At 37.8% G+C, this 16,348-nt stretch overlaps 1 protein-coding gene across 10 annotated transcripts in view; it reads right to left on the reverse strand.

Annotated features, from left to right (window-relative positions):
• CREBBP (CREB binding protein) overlaps positions 1-16,348 on the reverse strand; it is a 96,070-nt gene that overhangs the window by 10,193 nt on the left and 69,529 nt on the right. For 8 of the 10 annotated variants that reach the window (XM_030484831.1, XM_030484828.1, XM_030484829.1 and 5 more), the window contains 11 exons: positions 15,529-15,647; positions 15,156-15,395; positions 14,577-14,665; positions 9,043-9,153; positions 8,277-8,333; positions 6,933-7,010; positions 6,420-6,487; positions 2,255-2,405; positions 1,271-1,417; positions 711-824; positions 116-281 (listed from right to left, as the gene is read on the reverse strand). In XM_030484831.1, the coding sequence (XP_030340691.1) occupies positions 116-281; positions 711-824; positions 1,271-1,417; positions 2,255-2,405; positions 6,420-6,487; positions 6,933-7,010; positions 8,277-8,333; positions 9,043-9,153; positions 14,577-14,665; positions 15,156-15,395; positions 15,529-15,647 (1,340 nt within the window). The remainder of the gene's footprint in view (positions 1-115; positions 282-710; positions 825-1,270; positions 1,418-2,254; positions 2,406-6,419; positions 6,488-6,932; positions 7,011-8,276; positions 8,334-9,042; positions 9,154-14,576; positions 14,666-15,155; positions 15,396-15,528; positions 15,648-16,348) is intronic. The other 2 variants (XM_030484827.1, XM_030484824.1) reach the window with 1 other exon arrangement.

Below are 16,348 nucleotides of genomic sequence, written 5' to 3' on the forward strand. Positions count from 1 at the left end.
GGTGAGAATAAAACCCCTTGTACAACGCTACCACAGTTTCATGCATTATGAAAGACTATTAGCTAGCTTCAAACAAAAGCCCATAAAAATTAATTCAGGAAGTACAGTAGCAAACCTTGTAGTCATGAATGATTCTCTCAGCAAATGCCTTGTCCAACATCTTCTTATACCATTCTTGCAATCGTTTGGGTTTGGGTATTTTCTGATCAGGTGGATGGCAATGAAAAATATAGTCATCTCCTTCACTTGGGGGACAGGCCCAGATATGTCCTGTCACATACCTGCATTTCACACACAAGGAAGAAGTTTTAACCATTCTAACATTTTAAAATTAATTCAGACAAACTGAGATATAAATTTGGACCTCCTCCTTTTTTTTTTTCTTTTGTAACAAATGCTGAGGCAATAACCTCTATTTATACAAGAGATGAGAAAAGGCCTGGGATATAATAATGAAGCTTAAACATCCAGTGAACCTCTGACAAAAAAAATCATATGCTGTCAGTTTAAGAATCCTAACACCACGTTAATGATAAAATCCAAATTTCTCCACAGAGAAATCTGCCTCTCCACAGAGGCATTTGTTCCACACATCTCAGAGAGGGCAGAAGGAAAGATAGACTATCCCAAGTCAAAAGCTACTTAGTGTCCTGAATTAAAAAACCAATACTAACAAAAAGGATTTCTTTCTTCACGAAGACCTCACTTACCCAAGTTTCTTCACGTACTCCAAATATCCAATGAGGATTTCATGATAAACTGCAGTTCGGAGACAACGGGGGCGGAAGAAATGAATACTATCTAGATACGATATGTACACACGCCTGTAGGAATGACAGAAGAATGACAGAAAATCATGTATGGCTGAACATCTGTTTTGTCTGCTGAGAACTGACTTTTATATTAGATATGTATCCAGCCAGACTGAAGAAAAACAAATTAATGATATTATTTTAACGCATATTTAGGCATCTTAACATGGTATGAACAGTTCTCAAAAGCAAAAGATGGGTAGCATTTTTTTAGACAGCAAGAATACACAGAGATGCAAAATTAAATACAAAACAATACAAATAATTTAACATTTTTGTTGTGATATTTGTTTTCCCCTTCCAAGTCATCTGCAGTCATACAGGAGGACTTATTTGTGCCACAGAATTGAAACACATCTGTGTGTTTTGTGGACAACTGTGGACAATTTACATTTTTCCAGTAAATGTAGCAAGATGGCCTCTGTGCAAGAACCACCAGTATAGAAATAAAAGAGTACCTTGTATTTGGAGGGGGGCAATCTGAGCCATACTCCTGTACGTGCATGCCAAAGAAGCACACGTCGACTCCATCTATCTCCTCAAATGCAAACAGAGCTTTGGTACGGTAAGGGAAAGATTCCGACATCTCACCAGAATCCACGAATCTGAAGAAGGGTGTTAGGAAGGAACAGGAGTTAAAAAAAAACCAAACAAAAACCAACAACAAAAAGCCGATTATTAAACCAGTGTCCAACCAGAAAGAGGAAATTATTTTCAACCTTATTTTTAACTTACTAGAAATATTTATGCAGAAGTTAAACAGGGTCAGATCAGAGCTGTATAAAACAGGGAGCCCTGTTACTATAAAACTCATGGCAAGACAGTTTCCATACAGTTACCATACGAACAAACAGGCAAGCATTGAGTACAAGAGCATCCTCAGAAACCACAAGCCTTGAAACATGGTACAGAGAAGAAAACCTGATGCATTACGATGAAGCGATGTCATGTAAACACTGTCTTTGTGAATTAAAGCCAAAATACTTTCTAGAATAAACATTTTATGTTTTTCCTTTATGAGGAGGCAATTAAAAGTAACTTTGAAAAGCTAAGATATTTATAAAAACACAATAAAATGAAGGAACAGTAAAGAAGAGAATCTCACCTACTGTTCCAAATTAAACTATGGATTCTGTAATGCTAAACAAAACATGGTCAGACTCTCTCTCAAGATTTAGTAAGACAAAGTCATACTATAACCAAAACCAGGATGTCCCTGCTACGCCCCAGCAGTCGAAATAGAAGTGTCTCCTCCTCTCAGTTCATTTACTGCATACTGCTTTTTTCACCTTTAAGTATTTTATAAATGCTTGAATTTCAGAAACATGCAAAGGGATTAAGGCACAAATTAGCAGCATTTCAAGATTTTTATGCAGGGAGACGTCAGTAGAATAATAAAAAAAAAAGTCAAGATCCCATTTATTGTAATTAATAGAACTAACCTCGATTTCATTCCTGGTTTCACTTCTACTGTCTTATCTGAACTTGCTACTACTCTGACAAAGACCTCTCCAGCTTCAGGATGATTCTGTCGCCGCAAGAATTTGTTTACTCTGTCTTCCAAATGGTTTCCTAAACGCGTAGTCTGTAGCCCTAGAAATGAAGGGGGAGAACACGACAACGGAAACGTTAATGCTGGAGAAATCACTGTTAAGTCAGGGTGTTACCATGCTTGTAAGATCTTTCAGGTTGCTTCTCTGTATAGAAGTAGGCTTTTTTCCCTTTGTTTTACCTCCGTATGAAAATTTGATGCTTTTGTTTATGCAGCCAAAATTAAAAAAGCAAACCCATCCATGCTTTTACCCAAGCCGTAAATGTTCACACCCTATCGTGGAAGCTAAAACCACTCATAGTGGGAAAATTACTTCGTGAGTGAACTAACAAAGGCAGCTTTACATCGCATTTCTAAATTTGCAGGCTTATTTTATGAACACTGCAAATGTTTTCTCCTAACAAAAACACTATCTGGCTGTTTGACAGAGATTACATCACTTTATAGATCTGGCTCAATGCCACACCTTTTCAGGCAAAGCAAAGCAAATCAACAGAAATGAAAAGCCTTTTGACTTCAATGGAGATTTCATTGCTTTTTCTTTTCAAGACAGCTTTTAGATTGAACAGTTACAGTAATCTGCACATAAAGCTTAAATAGTTCTTGCACAGCGATAGAGGTCTTTAAAAGTTCAAGTCCACATATTGTCCAGATCCCCCCTCTCCGTTTTTACATTTACCATTAGTTTTTGTAGGGATAGCTGATTTTGTAGTATTACACGATGTGATGGATTTCAAATAAATCCACAAATTACAGAAATTAAGTTGAAGATTTTGGTTTAAATTAAGAAAACAGAAGCAGCACACTATTTTGACTCCAAGATTTATGACTATTTCTCTTATCCTGCTGTACTTATTTTACCAACTAGTATTTCTACTTCATTTTTATAGTCAATCTGCTATCTTTTTCAAAGTGATGGTGAAATGTACAGATGTTCATTTTACTAAAATGCATTAATTTTCATCTCTCCATTGCTTCATTTTTCAGTTGTTATTTGGCTACTGACACAAGGCTGTTGGTTCTTCTTCCTGACTATGACCTTGCACACAGAATGCTGTATATCTATCCTAAAAATTTTTTTAGGCTCCAATACTGTGCAAAAATGCCACATATACTCAAAGGAAGACCTCACTTTCTAAGGGATTTATATACTTAAGATTTAATTTTACAATAAGTTTACAGAAATGGCCAAATGTGTTAATCTTGTTTTACATCTTTTAGTCTGTCCCCTTGTCCAATGGGATTCTGTGGCTATGACCAGCACAACACATTCGAAGTATCATTTACCTAGGAGCCAATAATTAAACTTAAAGGCGTGTTAAAGTAAGAATTACACTATGCCTTTTACCAGTTCCAATACACTGGCCTTTCTCAGTGTTTCCCAGCCCAAAACAATACATTTGGTTTTCCATATATAATAAAGGGGGTCGATTTTAAGGGAAAGTCAAAGAATTTTGAAGAAAAATCCCAAATACTTTCTGAAGAAATGGTTTCTCTGAAAACAAATCAGAATAAAAAAGTAACAGCTAATGGGTTGGTATATTTTTAGAAAGCCATTTCAGTTAACTCTACTGTGTTGTTGTGTGTTCATTTTACCATCTTTTCAATGCTAAGCAACCAAAGGATATCTGCTTCCTTCCTTATGCTGCAATGCATTGAGACTTGAAAAACAAACAAACAAAAAGACCAGATAAGAAGATACAAAGAAAGAGGCAGTACAAAGATTACATGCACTATAACGAAGGGAACTAAAGTCACATATTTTGATATATTAGAATGTGCAAATCCTTTCAGAAAGCAACTCGATTTTGGTTCTTGGATACCTCTAACATACATACTTCCAATAAAAGCTCAGGTCTCAACGAAAACTGCAGTTCAAACTTGAAAAAAAGGCATCCAAACCAGTAATAGCAAAGAAGACTTTCAGGCTCACTAGTGCCAAAGTTTTGTTGCAGTAGCAATGGCCGGACATTTGTTACAGCATGAGTGACTGGACAGATAGGAAGAAAATCGGACTTCTGTCTTACTGTGCCTTTTTCTTGGGAAACTATTTTGGGTGACTTACTTGTCAGGATGTCTTTTGTCTTTGAATATCTCTGCATTAGCTACTGGTTAAGTAATATTTGTAGATTTTCTTGGTAAGAAACATACTTCAAAAGTTACGAATTTTCACAGCATAAGCTATCTATACACTGGTTTCTATGTTGCATTTGGCATGCAATCACTCAGGTTTATGCAACCTACTTGCGATGTGGTTAAGATAACCAATTTGACTTAATGTACATTAGGAATATGAATGTTACCATAATAGCTGAGCAGTAGCTTGCAGCTGAGGGATGTGCTATCTTGATTATCAGCAGTTGTGCCAGCATGCTTGAGAAAGGATAGAAATATTGATGGCAATTCATTAAGTAAAGGTTGTTAGGGGGAGGGAGGGAGAGAGGGAGGAAACATGTTCATGTTTCAAACCTTCATTGCTCATGTTTGTTTTCAAGTCAGTAGTAAGACTAAGGTTTTGACAACAAGAGCAAGCTTTCCTTCCCTATTCTTATGTTTCCACTGGAGCACTGTTCAAGAAAACTGATCTCAAGAGCTGAGCCCACCAGTGGATTACAGCTGACAGCAGGACTCAAGGGAAAAAGAAAACCAGGGGAAGGAAACGGAGATCAGTGGAAAGGAAAAAAACACCATTATTTCCCTGTCCAGATTCCCAAAGAGCAAAATGGTCACCTGGAACTAAATGGCTGGTTACTCAAACTTTAAACAATGCCACAGAACAGCTGCAGACATACAAGAAATTGCATACTTATTTAAGATAATTTACATTAATATATGCTGTACAGTCAGCATATAATAGAAGAGACATCTATTTAAAACAGTTGCCTAAACCTACATTTTTATTTCATCATTTTATTAATGTTCTCTTACGATCTTAAACGATCTTTAATGAGGCTAATTTTAGTCTTTTTAACAATACTATCTTGCATGCGTCAGGTTACTCCAGAGACCGTTTTGATTATTGTAACCTAATACGCCTCATGCAGCATTATCATCTCCAAATTATCCCCCTTTGGATCTCTTATTATGCAATCAACCACACACGAAGTTACCAAGAAGTTCCACACTATTAATGCAAAACCATGCTTTTATTACAATTTGGAAGATTCAGGCTTGCGAAGTCATGGTATGACAAGGTAATGCCCAGAATTTCCAAGGACCAAAGAAGAACAAGGGAGGAATCAAGTGTTCCTGCAAGTTCTAGTTGTTCAAGTGTCTGAATCACCCTCTTGGTTTCTACACTCATGTTATTTTTATTCTCTGTGCACTGACGTTGCATTTTCAATGCTAGTTCCTACTCCTTCCCCACCACACAAATCTGTATGAGTAAAAGTTATCAAATTATGTTCCCTGATGTTAAATGCACGTAAAGAATGCCTGTGTAAGGATTACTATGGAGACTGAGGCAACTTGACCTGGCATCTTTTGGCACACTCTTTAGCGCGTGTTTCAACAATATTATGACAATGGTTACTTCCAAGAAAATCTAGGCACACAGTACAATTGGTTACTTCTTCTAGTGGACAGTTCCACTCTACAAGCAAAAGCTCTTCAAGTACATTAGTACTTGACATTACCACAGTACACCTGAAATGCAGCACAACTTGTTACTACATGTTATTTGAAGGGCAGAGGTGACAGTAATTTACTACGGTTTCAACACTACATGGAAACATGTCTAAATATAGTAAAGTGCATACAGCCTTATGTTTCCCCTGTTCTGTTTTCCCCTAATTTCTTTGAATCTTAGAAAAATAAGAACACAGACACCAAATACCTCAAGCAGCATTAAAACTGACCACAAACACATAAAGAGCAGGTCTTTAAAACGTTGATTAAAATTCTGACAACTACTAAAGCCTTGGGCTACACTACTCCCCATTTGCAAACATTCCTCTACTGTTCCTGATGCCAACAGAAGGTCTCAATCAAAAAGCTATTAGGGGTGGCAGGGACAAGATGAAAGTTGAAGATAAAAATAGAAATAGCAAACTCACTTTTAGCACTGAATTTGTTTTCTTTGCGTGTTCTACCAGTTTTCTTCAGACAATTATCACAGACAAACCTATTGAGAAAAAAAGAAAAAATTGCCAAAACCCTTAGTATACACCCATTATTGGCCAGCTTAAACCCAGTGTTTGAACCCATCTCTCCCTTTTTGAGGGACTTAAAGCCTTTATGAGCTGGTTTAATTCTGCCAAGCAGTTACACCTGCATTTGTGTTCTGCAGTATAGAAACTTACCTCCAACTAGCTTCCATTGTTTAATAGTTTAGAAAGAAACCACAGAAACCTGCATACACGAACAAGTTGGTTTCATGCAATTTTCATCTGAATATACTGAAATGAGACCCCAACCACCAAAAAAATGTATTCAGAAACACTTTATCCTTTTGTACTCAACTCTTAGAAGGCAGTGACTGCACATGAAAGAGCAAATGCAGAAGTCTTGATTGTATAAACTACACTGATTATTATATAAAGGGTAAAAAAACCTAACAAACATCTTACCCTGAAGGCCAAATAATATCATAATGCAATACACAAATCTGGTGCATCTTCCGACCACACTCTTTGCAGTCAACAAACCTGAGAAGAAAAAACAGCAGACAATCACTTCTGTTGTTAGGCAAGTGATTTTCCAGAATTCACCAGGAAAGGAGGACTTTCCAACCTTTTGCTAAGAACTGAATCAACTTCAGCAGGCTCAACTTATGTGTCAGTTTAAAAAACTGCTCATTAGAATAGTTTCAGATATACATCTATCAATCTTACGTGCATATTATATATATATAAAAATAAAAACTGTAAAATGTACTAGTTTAAAAATGTGAAATGGGCTATCACACACAACTTCTGGATCTTTTCTATCCTTCCCTAAGCAGAGTTCTGAGTTTTTCTAGCTTCACAATTCTATTCAACAGTACCTCCACAGATTTAATTTCAGTTGTTACAAGTACTACAAGCTGACTAAACGGTCATTCAACTTACTGTAGATGTAAAAACTAGTCATTCGTGAATCACTGTGCCAAGAGAATATGTATTAGCTTGTCCTTGCCTGCATGACTCTGCTGTAGTTTGTTTTTGATGGGGTTTTTTTTGTGAAAATAGCATGCCAAAATTCTTTTTTTGGATGGGAAAAACGTTAAGAGCTTTTCCAAGTCAAGACTGCAATACTAGTGATGAAGCCAAATGCATCGGAGTCTATCTCTGCAGTCTACCTTTAAAGGCCTGTGGAAGGAGCTCTATTTAGTATTTGCAACGATGAGAAAAGGAATCAAAATGTATTGCGTATCAAACTGCTAGGGAACAAAGGAGTATTAAGATAAAATGTTGCTTCAGCTAGTTAAGGACAGTAGGAAAAGTAGCACAGTGCTACTGAAGAAATGTTCAACTTGGCTTTTACCAAACTTCCTGAGGGCAACAAGCACAAGGGAGGAAGATGTCTCTTTCAGTGGGTTAAGCACTCAAGTGAAGTCTAGCTAAACAGAAGAGGAAAATGCCGAACTCCCCCATGTCTTCAGGGCTTGGTGTGAAAGGCTCTGTATGACAGAGGGCCATTTTCAGCCAGTTGTGCAGTGCCCTGCAGAACACACCTTAGGAATTACCCAGATAAACAGAACTAGAAACTGCCATTAAAACAGACTCATGTTTTCCCATTGCATATCAATACTAGACATCATGTTCACATGTTGTGCTATGAACTCCAGAGATAGATTCTGCAGCCTGTTTGGGCAGAGATGGGGGGGGAAAAATTAAGGCTTTTTTATTCACTGCCTGATTTCTGAAGTGCTGACTAAAGGGCAAGTAAAAGTGGTGAGATTAACTTAAGAAAAACAATCGCCTGGTACTTACGGCTCTGGATCTAGTGTATCATTTTTCTTCTTTTCAAACTGATCCTTAGAGATGGTTCTGGAGACAAAGAGTTAATATGAAAATTCAGTAGTACCTTTATATCAGAGGACAAGACAATATCATGCTTTTCTGAACTGCAGCAAATGAGCAAACCTCATGTCTGAAGAAAGTGTATCAGTATTTATTTTCTATTCAGAGAAAGCAATTCAGTTCATTATAAGCTACAGAAAGCAATTTTCCCATTTCACTTTCTGTGTAAATTAAAGGCAAAATAAAGAGATACCCAAGTATACACATAAATTTAATATCATAAAAAACAGTGGAAGCTAAGTCAGCAAAGCAGCCACTTTCCAAAACAGCTTGTATTCCTCAAATCTTAGAGCGTCTTATTTTCTCGTCAGGTTAAAGACAAGCCTTTGGTTTCATGAACAAAAGCTGTATTTTAAAAGGTGAGACATCAGGATTAGCTGAAGTCTTTAATTTGAAAAGCTAATGGATTAGTGATATTTATTTACAGAGATTCCATTCACCCCATTCCAACCACATTACCTAGTATCTGCTACCCCCTGCAATCAGGCTATGGGCAGCTGTTGAGTAGCACAACTGGACACAAGCAACATTGTTGGGCAAAACCTCCTATTAGTAAGAAAGTAGACATTTCCCCATGAACACCACCACTGGCCATGGTGTTTTACTATCATATCAGGACTAGACATCATCCCTCCTATTTAAAAATGCGGCATGCAGAAGAAAGGAAGCAACTTACGTTTGAGGCTGGGAAGGGTCATCACCCAGGGTGACATTCTCCCCCTGAATTTCAGTGAAACACTTCTCACAGAAGTGATACCTGTCAGCAAGAAGGCCATATTTGGGTGAACTGGTCCAGCACAACATACAGCCACCCAAGCACGGAGCCACCAACCAGAGCAGGGCAGATCACCACGACGAAAGGGGGGGCGTTGTTGGTTGATTGATGGGTCAGAGTGGACAATGAGGAGGAACAAAGGGGAGGGGAGGGCAGGATTAGAGAACAGGGGAGGGAACAAACAGCACAGACGTAAGAGGTAAGACGCAAACACCAAGACAACACAGAGCAGAAAGCCAAGGCAAAGCACAGATTAGCATTCGGTCTCATTTTATACATTACTAACAAGTTGTCGGGTGTCAGATTCAAAATTTGGGGAGGATTAATAAAGTAGCTACCAAGTGCTACATTCGTATAGACTTCAAATTTAAGAATTTGGATTTGATTTGCATTACTTAGGAAAAAATGCTCTTTGATTCCAGGCTTGCGACTGATCGAGTTTCCTTTGGGTAAAAAAAACAGCCTGTCAAAAAGCTTTAAGAACACATTTATTACAGATTTAAGTGATTAGAAAAATATGCTGAAAGCATTTACTGATCGTCAGTAAGAACTGTAAAAGCTGAAAAAAGTCTATAAAAATATTAAATTCAAAAGTTATTTGGCTATAAGATTAAATGTGACCAATTGCTCAGCTAATATTTTTTAATATAAATGAAACCAAATCCATACTCTAGACAAACATTTAACAGAAATGCAATTGTGGGTCAGAGTTTCCAGCCATTTATCTATATAGGTACAATATATGTATATATGTGAACAACATTAAATATTGTACATACATACATTTATCAGGGTACATTAAAGATGTGGAATTAAGTTTTACAAATTGAATGAGGCTAGGTACAATTTTCGGTCACCAGACCAAGAGCCAATCCAAGTTATACTCAGCAAAACCAATGCTGCAGTTTAACAAACCAAGCTGAGTAAATTGGAATACAACTCTATGAAAATACAATCTGCATTTGAAAAAAAGAAATAAAATCAAAGTTACATGGATTTTGGTGGGGGCTTTTGGGTGTGTTTGTTTCAGATGAACTGGAACCAAAGTTGTCAGGGTCATTAAAAATAAAATAAAACAAAGGAGGCTAAACATTTGGAAAGGATATGAATTCACACATGAACAAAGGTAACAAAGAGAGGCCAGAGCTGTAAAATGCAGGAAGGCCACAAAGGATCGCCAAAATAAAAGAGCTTTATGGGAGGATCAAGAGTGAGAGAGTATAAGCAGCAACGGCAGCACAGTAAAACGCAGTTTTAGTACTCAAACACTAGAACTGTAAGAATGGTAAGTATAAAAAGCATCAAACGAGACTCAATGTCACAATGAACCAACAACTTAAGGGATGGAGATTAATAAATAAGGCAGTTTGCCCCTTCAAACACATATTCATACAGTTAAACTACTGGAATCCAGGTGAAGAACTCCAAGGCTGTGCTTTCCTGGAGACATGGAAGCCATTTACAGGCACTTATTGAGATGTATGGAACTGCCTCCTGTGACACACACAGGCCATCACGTCACCGCTACATGTTTCTAAACCCTTGTGAGAGACGGCACAGCAAGCAGGAGCGAGTCATCCAGCAGCGCCTGATGTACTGGGGAAAGATGCTCTGCAGAGCAATCTGTGTCCTCCCCAGGCTGGAGCCAGGTCTGAGTTACCACAGCGTAATTTACAAGAGCCTGAAAACTTCTGCAAACTCTGCCAGCTGGCTCAGGGTCGAAGAGCTACTCTGCTAGCCAAGAACCACTTAAATGCAGCAGCACACTGAATGCTCCCTCTACTGTGGGGCTGACACGAAGAGGAAAAAAAGGTGTATTTTATTCTAGTTAATACAGCCCATACTGACATATCCATGTAATCATCTTACCAGCAGGACAGCTGCAACTTTGATAGCAAACACATAAGCTAAAATGCCCTGCTCCCTGCCCAGAGGGCTGCCTGCCAGCCTGCCAGAGGTTAAACTGCAAGTGACTTCTGGGTCAGCTTGACCAGGACTAAACACATCACCCTCCCAGGGAAAACCAAGCCTTTTGGAGCTGACAGTGCAACAAAACAAGGCAAGGAGGGAAACAGAGAAGTATTCCATTAATTTGTAATCATTTGTAATGATAAATGTATCATGGTTGTTACAGAGCAATATTACAAGATAATTTCAGGACTGGATATTGACACCACACATCTTGTTTACACTAACTTCACTCACCTCATACCCCTAAATGGACACAGTATTGTCTAATAACTTAAAAAAAAAACTAAAACACCCCAACCCTAAACATTACAAGTTCAGAATTTTATATCCTTTTACATACTATGTCCTTTATTTTCTATAATGTGCCTTTCTATATTTTTCTTCAATTAAAAACCAAATTATTTTCCTTACTAACAGGTTGCTCCTTTTTAGAGTCAGATTGGGAAGGACTGAAACACAGAAGGACGCACCAGAACATCAGAAAAATCCATGATCAAGGCTCCTGTTAATACTTTCCTATATTTAAACAGTCCCAGAAAAGGTTAATTCTGATCCATTTTCAGAATAATTTATGGGCTTTTAAAGCACTCATGAAACTGAGCAATGAGGCTGCCTCTGATACTGTATTTAAGTTACATCACAGAACTCTAACTAGCTTCACCAGCACAGGTATTTTGCCCTCTGTTCATGCTGCAGCAAGCTCAGTCTTGCGGGGATGAGGGCTTCGGTTTGGCAGTGTGTTAAGCACGCGCTCCAGATCCAGAGGGGATCACAGGATTCCAGATCCTGCAGAACTGAAGCCTTAGCACTAGCAAGCGTCAAGCCTTAATGTATGGTATTAAAATGAGGAAATAAAAATTGAAATACAGTGAAAATGAGCCACCTAAAGATCATGAACATTTGTCCATAAAATAACCAAGGTGAAACAATAGCTATAACTTATTATGAATATGCACCCTCCGAAATGGAGGCTGACTTTTGCATGTCACTAGAAATATTCAGCAAACCTCAGAGAAAGCATTCAGTATTCTAGTTATAAGTGCCACAGAAAATCCAAAGAATGTACTTATTGCAACACATCAAAAATGAAAAGCTTTTCAAATGCAGACTGTTCAGATGACTGATTCCCATTTATCAAAGAGTAACAGTATGGTTCAATACCAAAGTCCAAAAAATGCCCAATGTCTGCATTAACATTTGAATTTCCAAATGTAATTAAGTGCATTCAAAGGAAATTCTAAATTAGTAATTGGATGTTAGTACTGACATGAAATACCGATCCGTTTTCTCAACTGGATAGTCACATATGAAGTGCATTTTCTGAACACTTAACGTAAACTTCTGGTTTATTATGGAAGCCCAACAGTTCTACACCAAATAATTAACTTTTAATTACTGAACTGTAGTGCCAGAGTTGATTTATTCAATGGTGCCTACTAGTTGTAATTTAGGTATGTGGTGCACCCCATTTTGTCTGTACTGCAAATGGAAAAAGTCAAACACATTTGACCAGTTAAAGATCTGCTGGAACCACAGAATGTGTTTTTCGCTACTGTGCTATGTGGTTATGAAAAATCTAAGATTTGAAGATCACTATCACAGGAAACAGTTACTTTGGCTCTTTTAGGGCAATACAGCAGATGAATAAGGGCTTTCTATGATCTGACAGTTCAAAAGGACACTTAAAAATACGGTGATTGAGCTTTAGAAATATTTTCTCAAAAAACCCAACCCAAAAACCCGCATTTATCACTTGATTTAGTTGGCCCGAAAGAAAAAACCTCATACCACCCCAACTCAAACCCACCCCAAATCCCCAAACCCAACCCTTCCTCACGACATCTGGATCAACAGAAATCTACGCCTACTTCTGTTCTGCTACTGGCCTACTGACACTTAGACAAATCACCTCCTTTTTATTACTACCTTTTTAGACTAAACTCAGTGTAAATGGACTATCACATTTCTATTAGGTAGGAAACTGAAATATTGCATCCCTGAGTACAGAGGAGCCCACTGCCCCATCAAGCCTCTACTTCTTGCTAGCAACCAACACTGCCTTCCACTCAGTAAACCAGATGATTTAACACTAACTTAAATAGGAAAAGTATAACAGGGGGGAGGGGGGAGGTTAAAAAAAAAATTAAAAAAAAATTACCCCTTCAATTATTCCCGAAGCTGCTTTTCAAGTACAGCACTACTTGGATGCATAACATGGAAAGTATTTGAAATTCTACCACTTAAGAGTTGGTATTTAAGGGTTATTTTCCCCCCACTTCCAGTATTGAGTACTATCTCTTTAAATGCATTTTAATTGCTTTATTTCTGTCCAGACTATTTTCAGAGTTCACAGTGTCTGTATAAAACCTTTTATGAGAGCTCATGAATTTACATTCCTCCATGTAAGTACCATCTGCCTCACAAAGGCCAGCTAAGACCCAGCATACAATTTAAGATGACCCGTTTTCATCTCCCACACTGTGCTGTTTCAGCTAGGTGGTACACAGCAGTCTTGCACCATCTTACAGCATGTTTGGTGATGTAGGGATTTCCCTGAGAGAGAAGAAATGCAAGCACTGACTGAACAAATCAGTTCTTTAACTTCAGTTAGACAACAGCCTGCTGTGCACTTCAAAGTTGGCAAAACTTATAGACTGCTAAGCCTATGGAAAGTAATTCATAACTTTGTTTTAAACAGGGAAAAGGAAGTTTGTGTGTCAGCCCATTTATGGTTTGCATTTGGGGAGGGGAAACATTATCTAGGAAACCAAAACCAAAGCCAAGTTCTAAGTTTACTCTGTTATTACAGCACTGTTGATTTAAACATTAAGTGGAAAATTAGTCTTATAATGTACAATTGTTTAATAATCACACAAATACCAAATCCTAATACTTATTCAGAAATAAGAGACTATTGTTGCCACAGCTCCTCAGGAGTCTCTGGGTAGTTTTCAATGCTAATTCAAAGCTAACTTAAATACAATTAAGTACTAACTAGCAAGAGAGAATGTAAATCTTGCAATCAATCACTGTATCCCTTACTTTGCAAATTCTGACACTAATTCGGACAAGCACAAACCTGTGTACTTTTTTACATTTCTCCGAGAACAAGGTAACATGACTTCTCAGTGCCTTTGTGCAATTCTGGCCTTTTTCCTCCAGCAGGCCCTACTACTCATTTTGTGGGAAACATGGACAATTTCACTTCCACTTACATGGTGCGTGGTGCAGCCTAACTAAAAGCAAGTACTTAAGTACAGAGATTATCAAGCTGCAGTACAGGAAACTAAAGGGTCACCTGCAAAAGGACAGCATGCAAAGATATATAAGTAACTTTTTCTTGACTGAGCTGACAAAGGAAAGAAAGTTAATAATCCTCCTCCTCCGTATGTGCAGAGAACTCAAAAGATCTCACTTCCTGAATAAGGGGAGGGGGGAAGAAAAAAAAAAAGTCATAGACTTACCTATTCTGGTAACTGTAGTAGGCAGCATCACGAGGAATAGTACACAGCTGCTTGCCATAGCAGCACAACGTCTGTGGAGAAAACTCATACTGCAAAACAACAGTGAGAAAAGAAGCTTTAAATTGTAATCTTACGTTAATCAAGTATCTATTAAACAAACCTGTTGCTTATGGACATCATAACACATTATGTTTACCACACTCTTTCAAACTTCTGTAAATGCATTAGCACAGCTCTCTCAATTACAATTATTAACTATGTAAGCTAAACAGCTGACCCTCTAACCACCTACTTCATTGCAACAGACATGGGAAACAAGCAAAGCATTCTAATATCGCCAATGACCAAAAAAACGTGTTCTCCAAGGGAGAAAATTACAACAATAATAACAAAATAGCAGCAAGAAGGATGATGTCTACCTTTTTTAGCTCTTAGCATGTTTATAATAAAGCCAAATTTCTAGCAAACTTTTCATTCAGTACTTCAATTTTTTTAAAAGAGTCTACAAAGCTCATGTTTTATCTGATTAATCAAGCTAAGTTCTTTGGAAAAAAACAACTCCATCCATGGAATACATACCTTGCGCCCACAACAGTAGCCAAGTGATTGCATAACAGGATCAATTTCTTGTTCAAACACCTCCGCAAGTTTAGTGCAAAACTTGTAGACCCTGGAAGTCTTGCGATTGTAGAGCCAGGCATTGTTAAACATCAGCCAAACATCATCCACATACTGCCAGGGTTCTTGGTACTGCCCAGTATCCAATTTACGTTTAATGGTTGATAGATCCATAGGATTCTTCACAATGTCGAAGTAGTCCTTCAAACACACACAAAACCCTTTATTTTTAAGATGTCAACTGTTCACAGTATGCTGAACAGAAAAGACAGAATGTTTACAAGAGCAAAGACAAAACACACAAACATTTTATGTTTTTTTAATGCCAACTCACCGGAATCCCTAGAAGCTGGGGATCCACAGGCTGTCGAAAAGGTAGAGACTCTGGGTCTTGCCGATACAAAGCTTCGAGGGTAGGCATGAGAGCCTGGCGCAGCTCCTCAGGTTTGAAAACTGTTAATGAAAGTCAGAAAGGTTAGAAAATTTCCTTCTGTGTTTCCTAACCTCTTGACTCCCCTAACAAAAAAATAAAAATAAAAAAAAATTGAAGAACTATGTTAACATAAAAATCTTTAGAGGGATTTCCTGATTTACATAGCTGATTAGAGGCAAAACTTACAATCAAGAGGCTACTGCACAGCTTTTGTTTACTCAAATCACAGTAGGTGACATTCCCAGAATAAGTAGGCAGGAACAACTGTAGCTGATAATGATATATATTTCTAGCACATAAAAAGCAGTACTTATCCAGAACCAAATTAATTCAATTGCTTTAACATGGATGAACCTTAGCTCTTCGGAGAAGAGACTACGCATATTTTCCTCTCCCTCTCTTCTAACGTTGTTTGCTAATTCTAAGGCAAGACACTTCTAGCAAACCACCACAGTGGACAGGGCCGAAAAGCCAGCTCTGCAGTGAGTAACCAGATGTCTTGATAGTTGGCATAGGAATTTCCTGGCTGTAGTATACAAACCTTCCTGGTCTGATGGACTGTTAATTGATTTTTAAAGTGTTAATACTTTCAGATTTATATGCATCATTATAACCACTTGGCAACAGTGGCATGGCAACAGCCACGTTTCTTTCAATAGTCGATGACAAGGACAAGAAAGGCAATGCATTTTCTGAAAAATAATGATAACTTGGAGAGCTC

This window comes from Strigops habroptila, chromosome 4 (genome assembly GCF_004027225.2).
Source record: "Strigops habroptila isolate Jane chromosome 4, bStrHab1.2.pri, whole genome shotgun sequence".
Lineage (NCBI taxonomy): Eukaryota > Metazoa > Chordata > Aves > Psittaciformes > Psittacidae > Strigops > Strigops habroptila.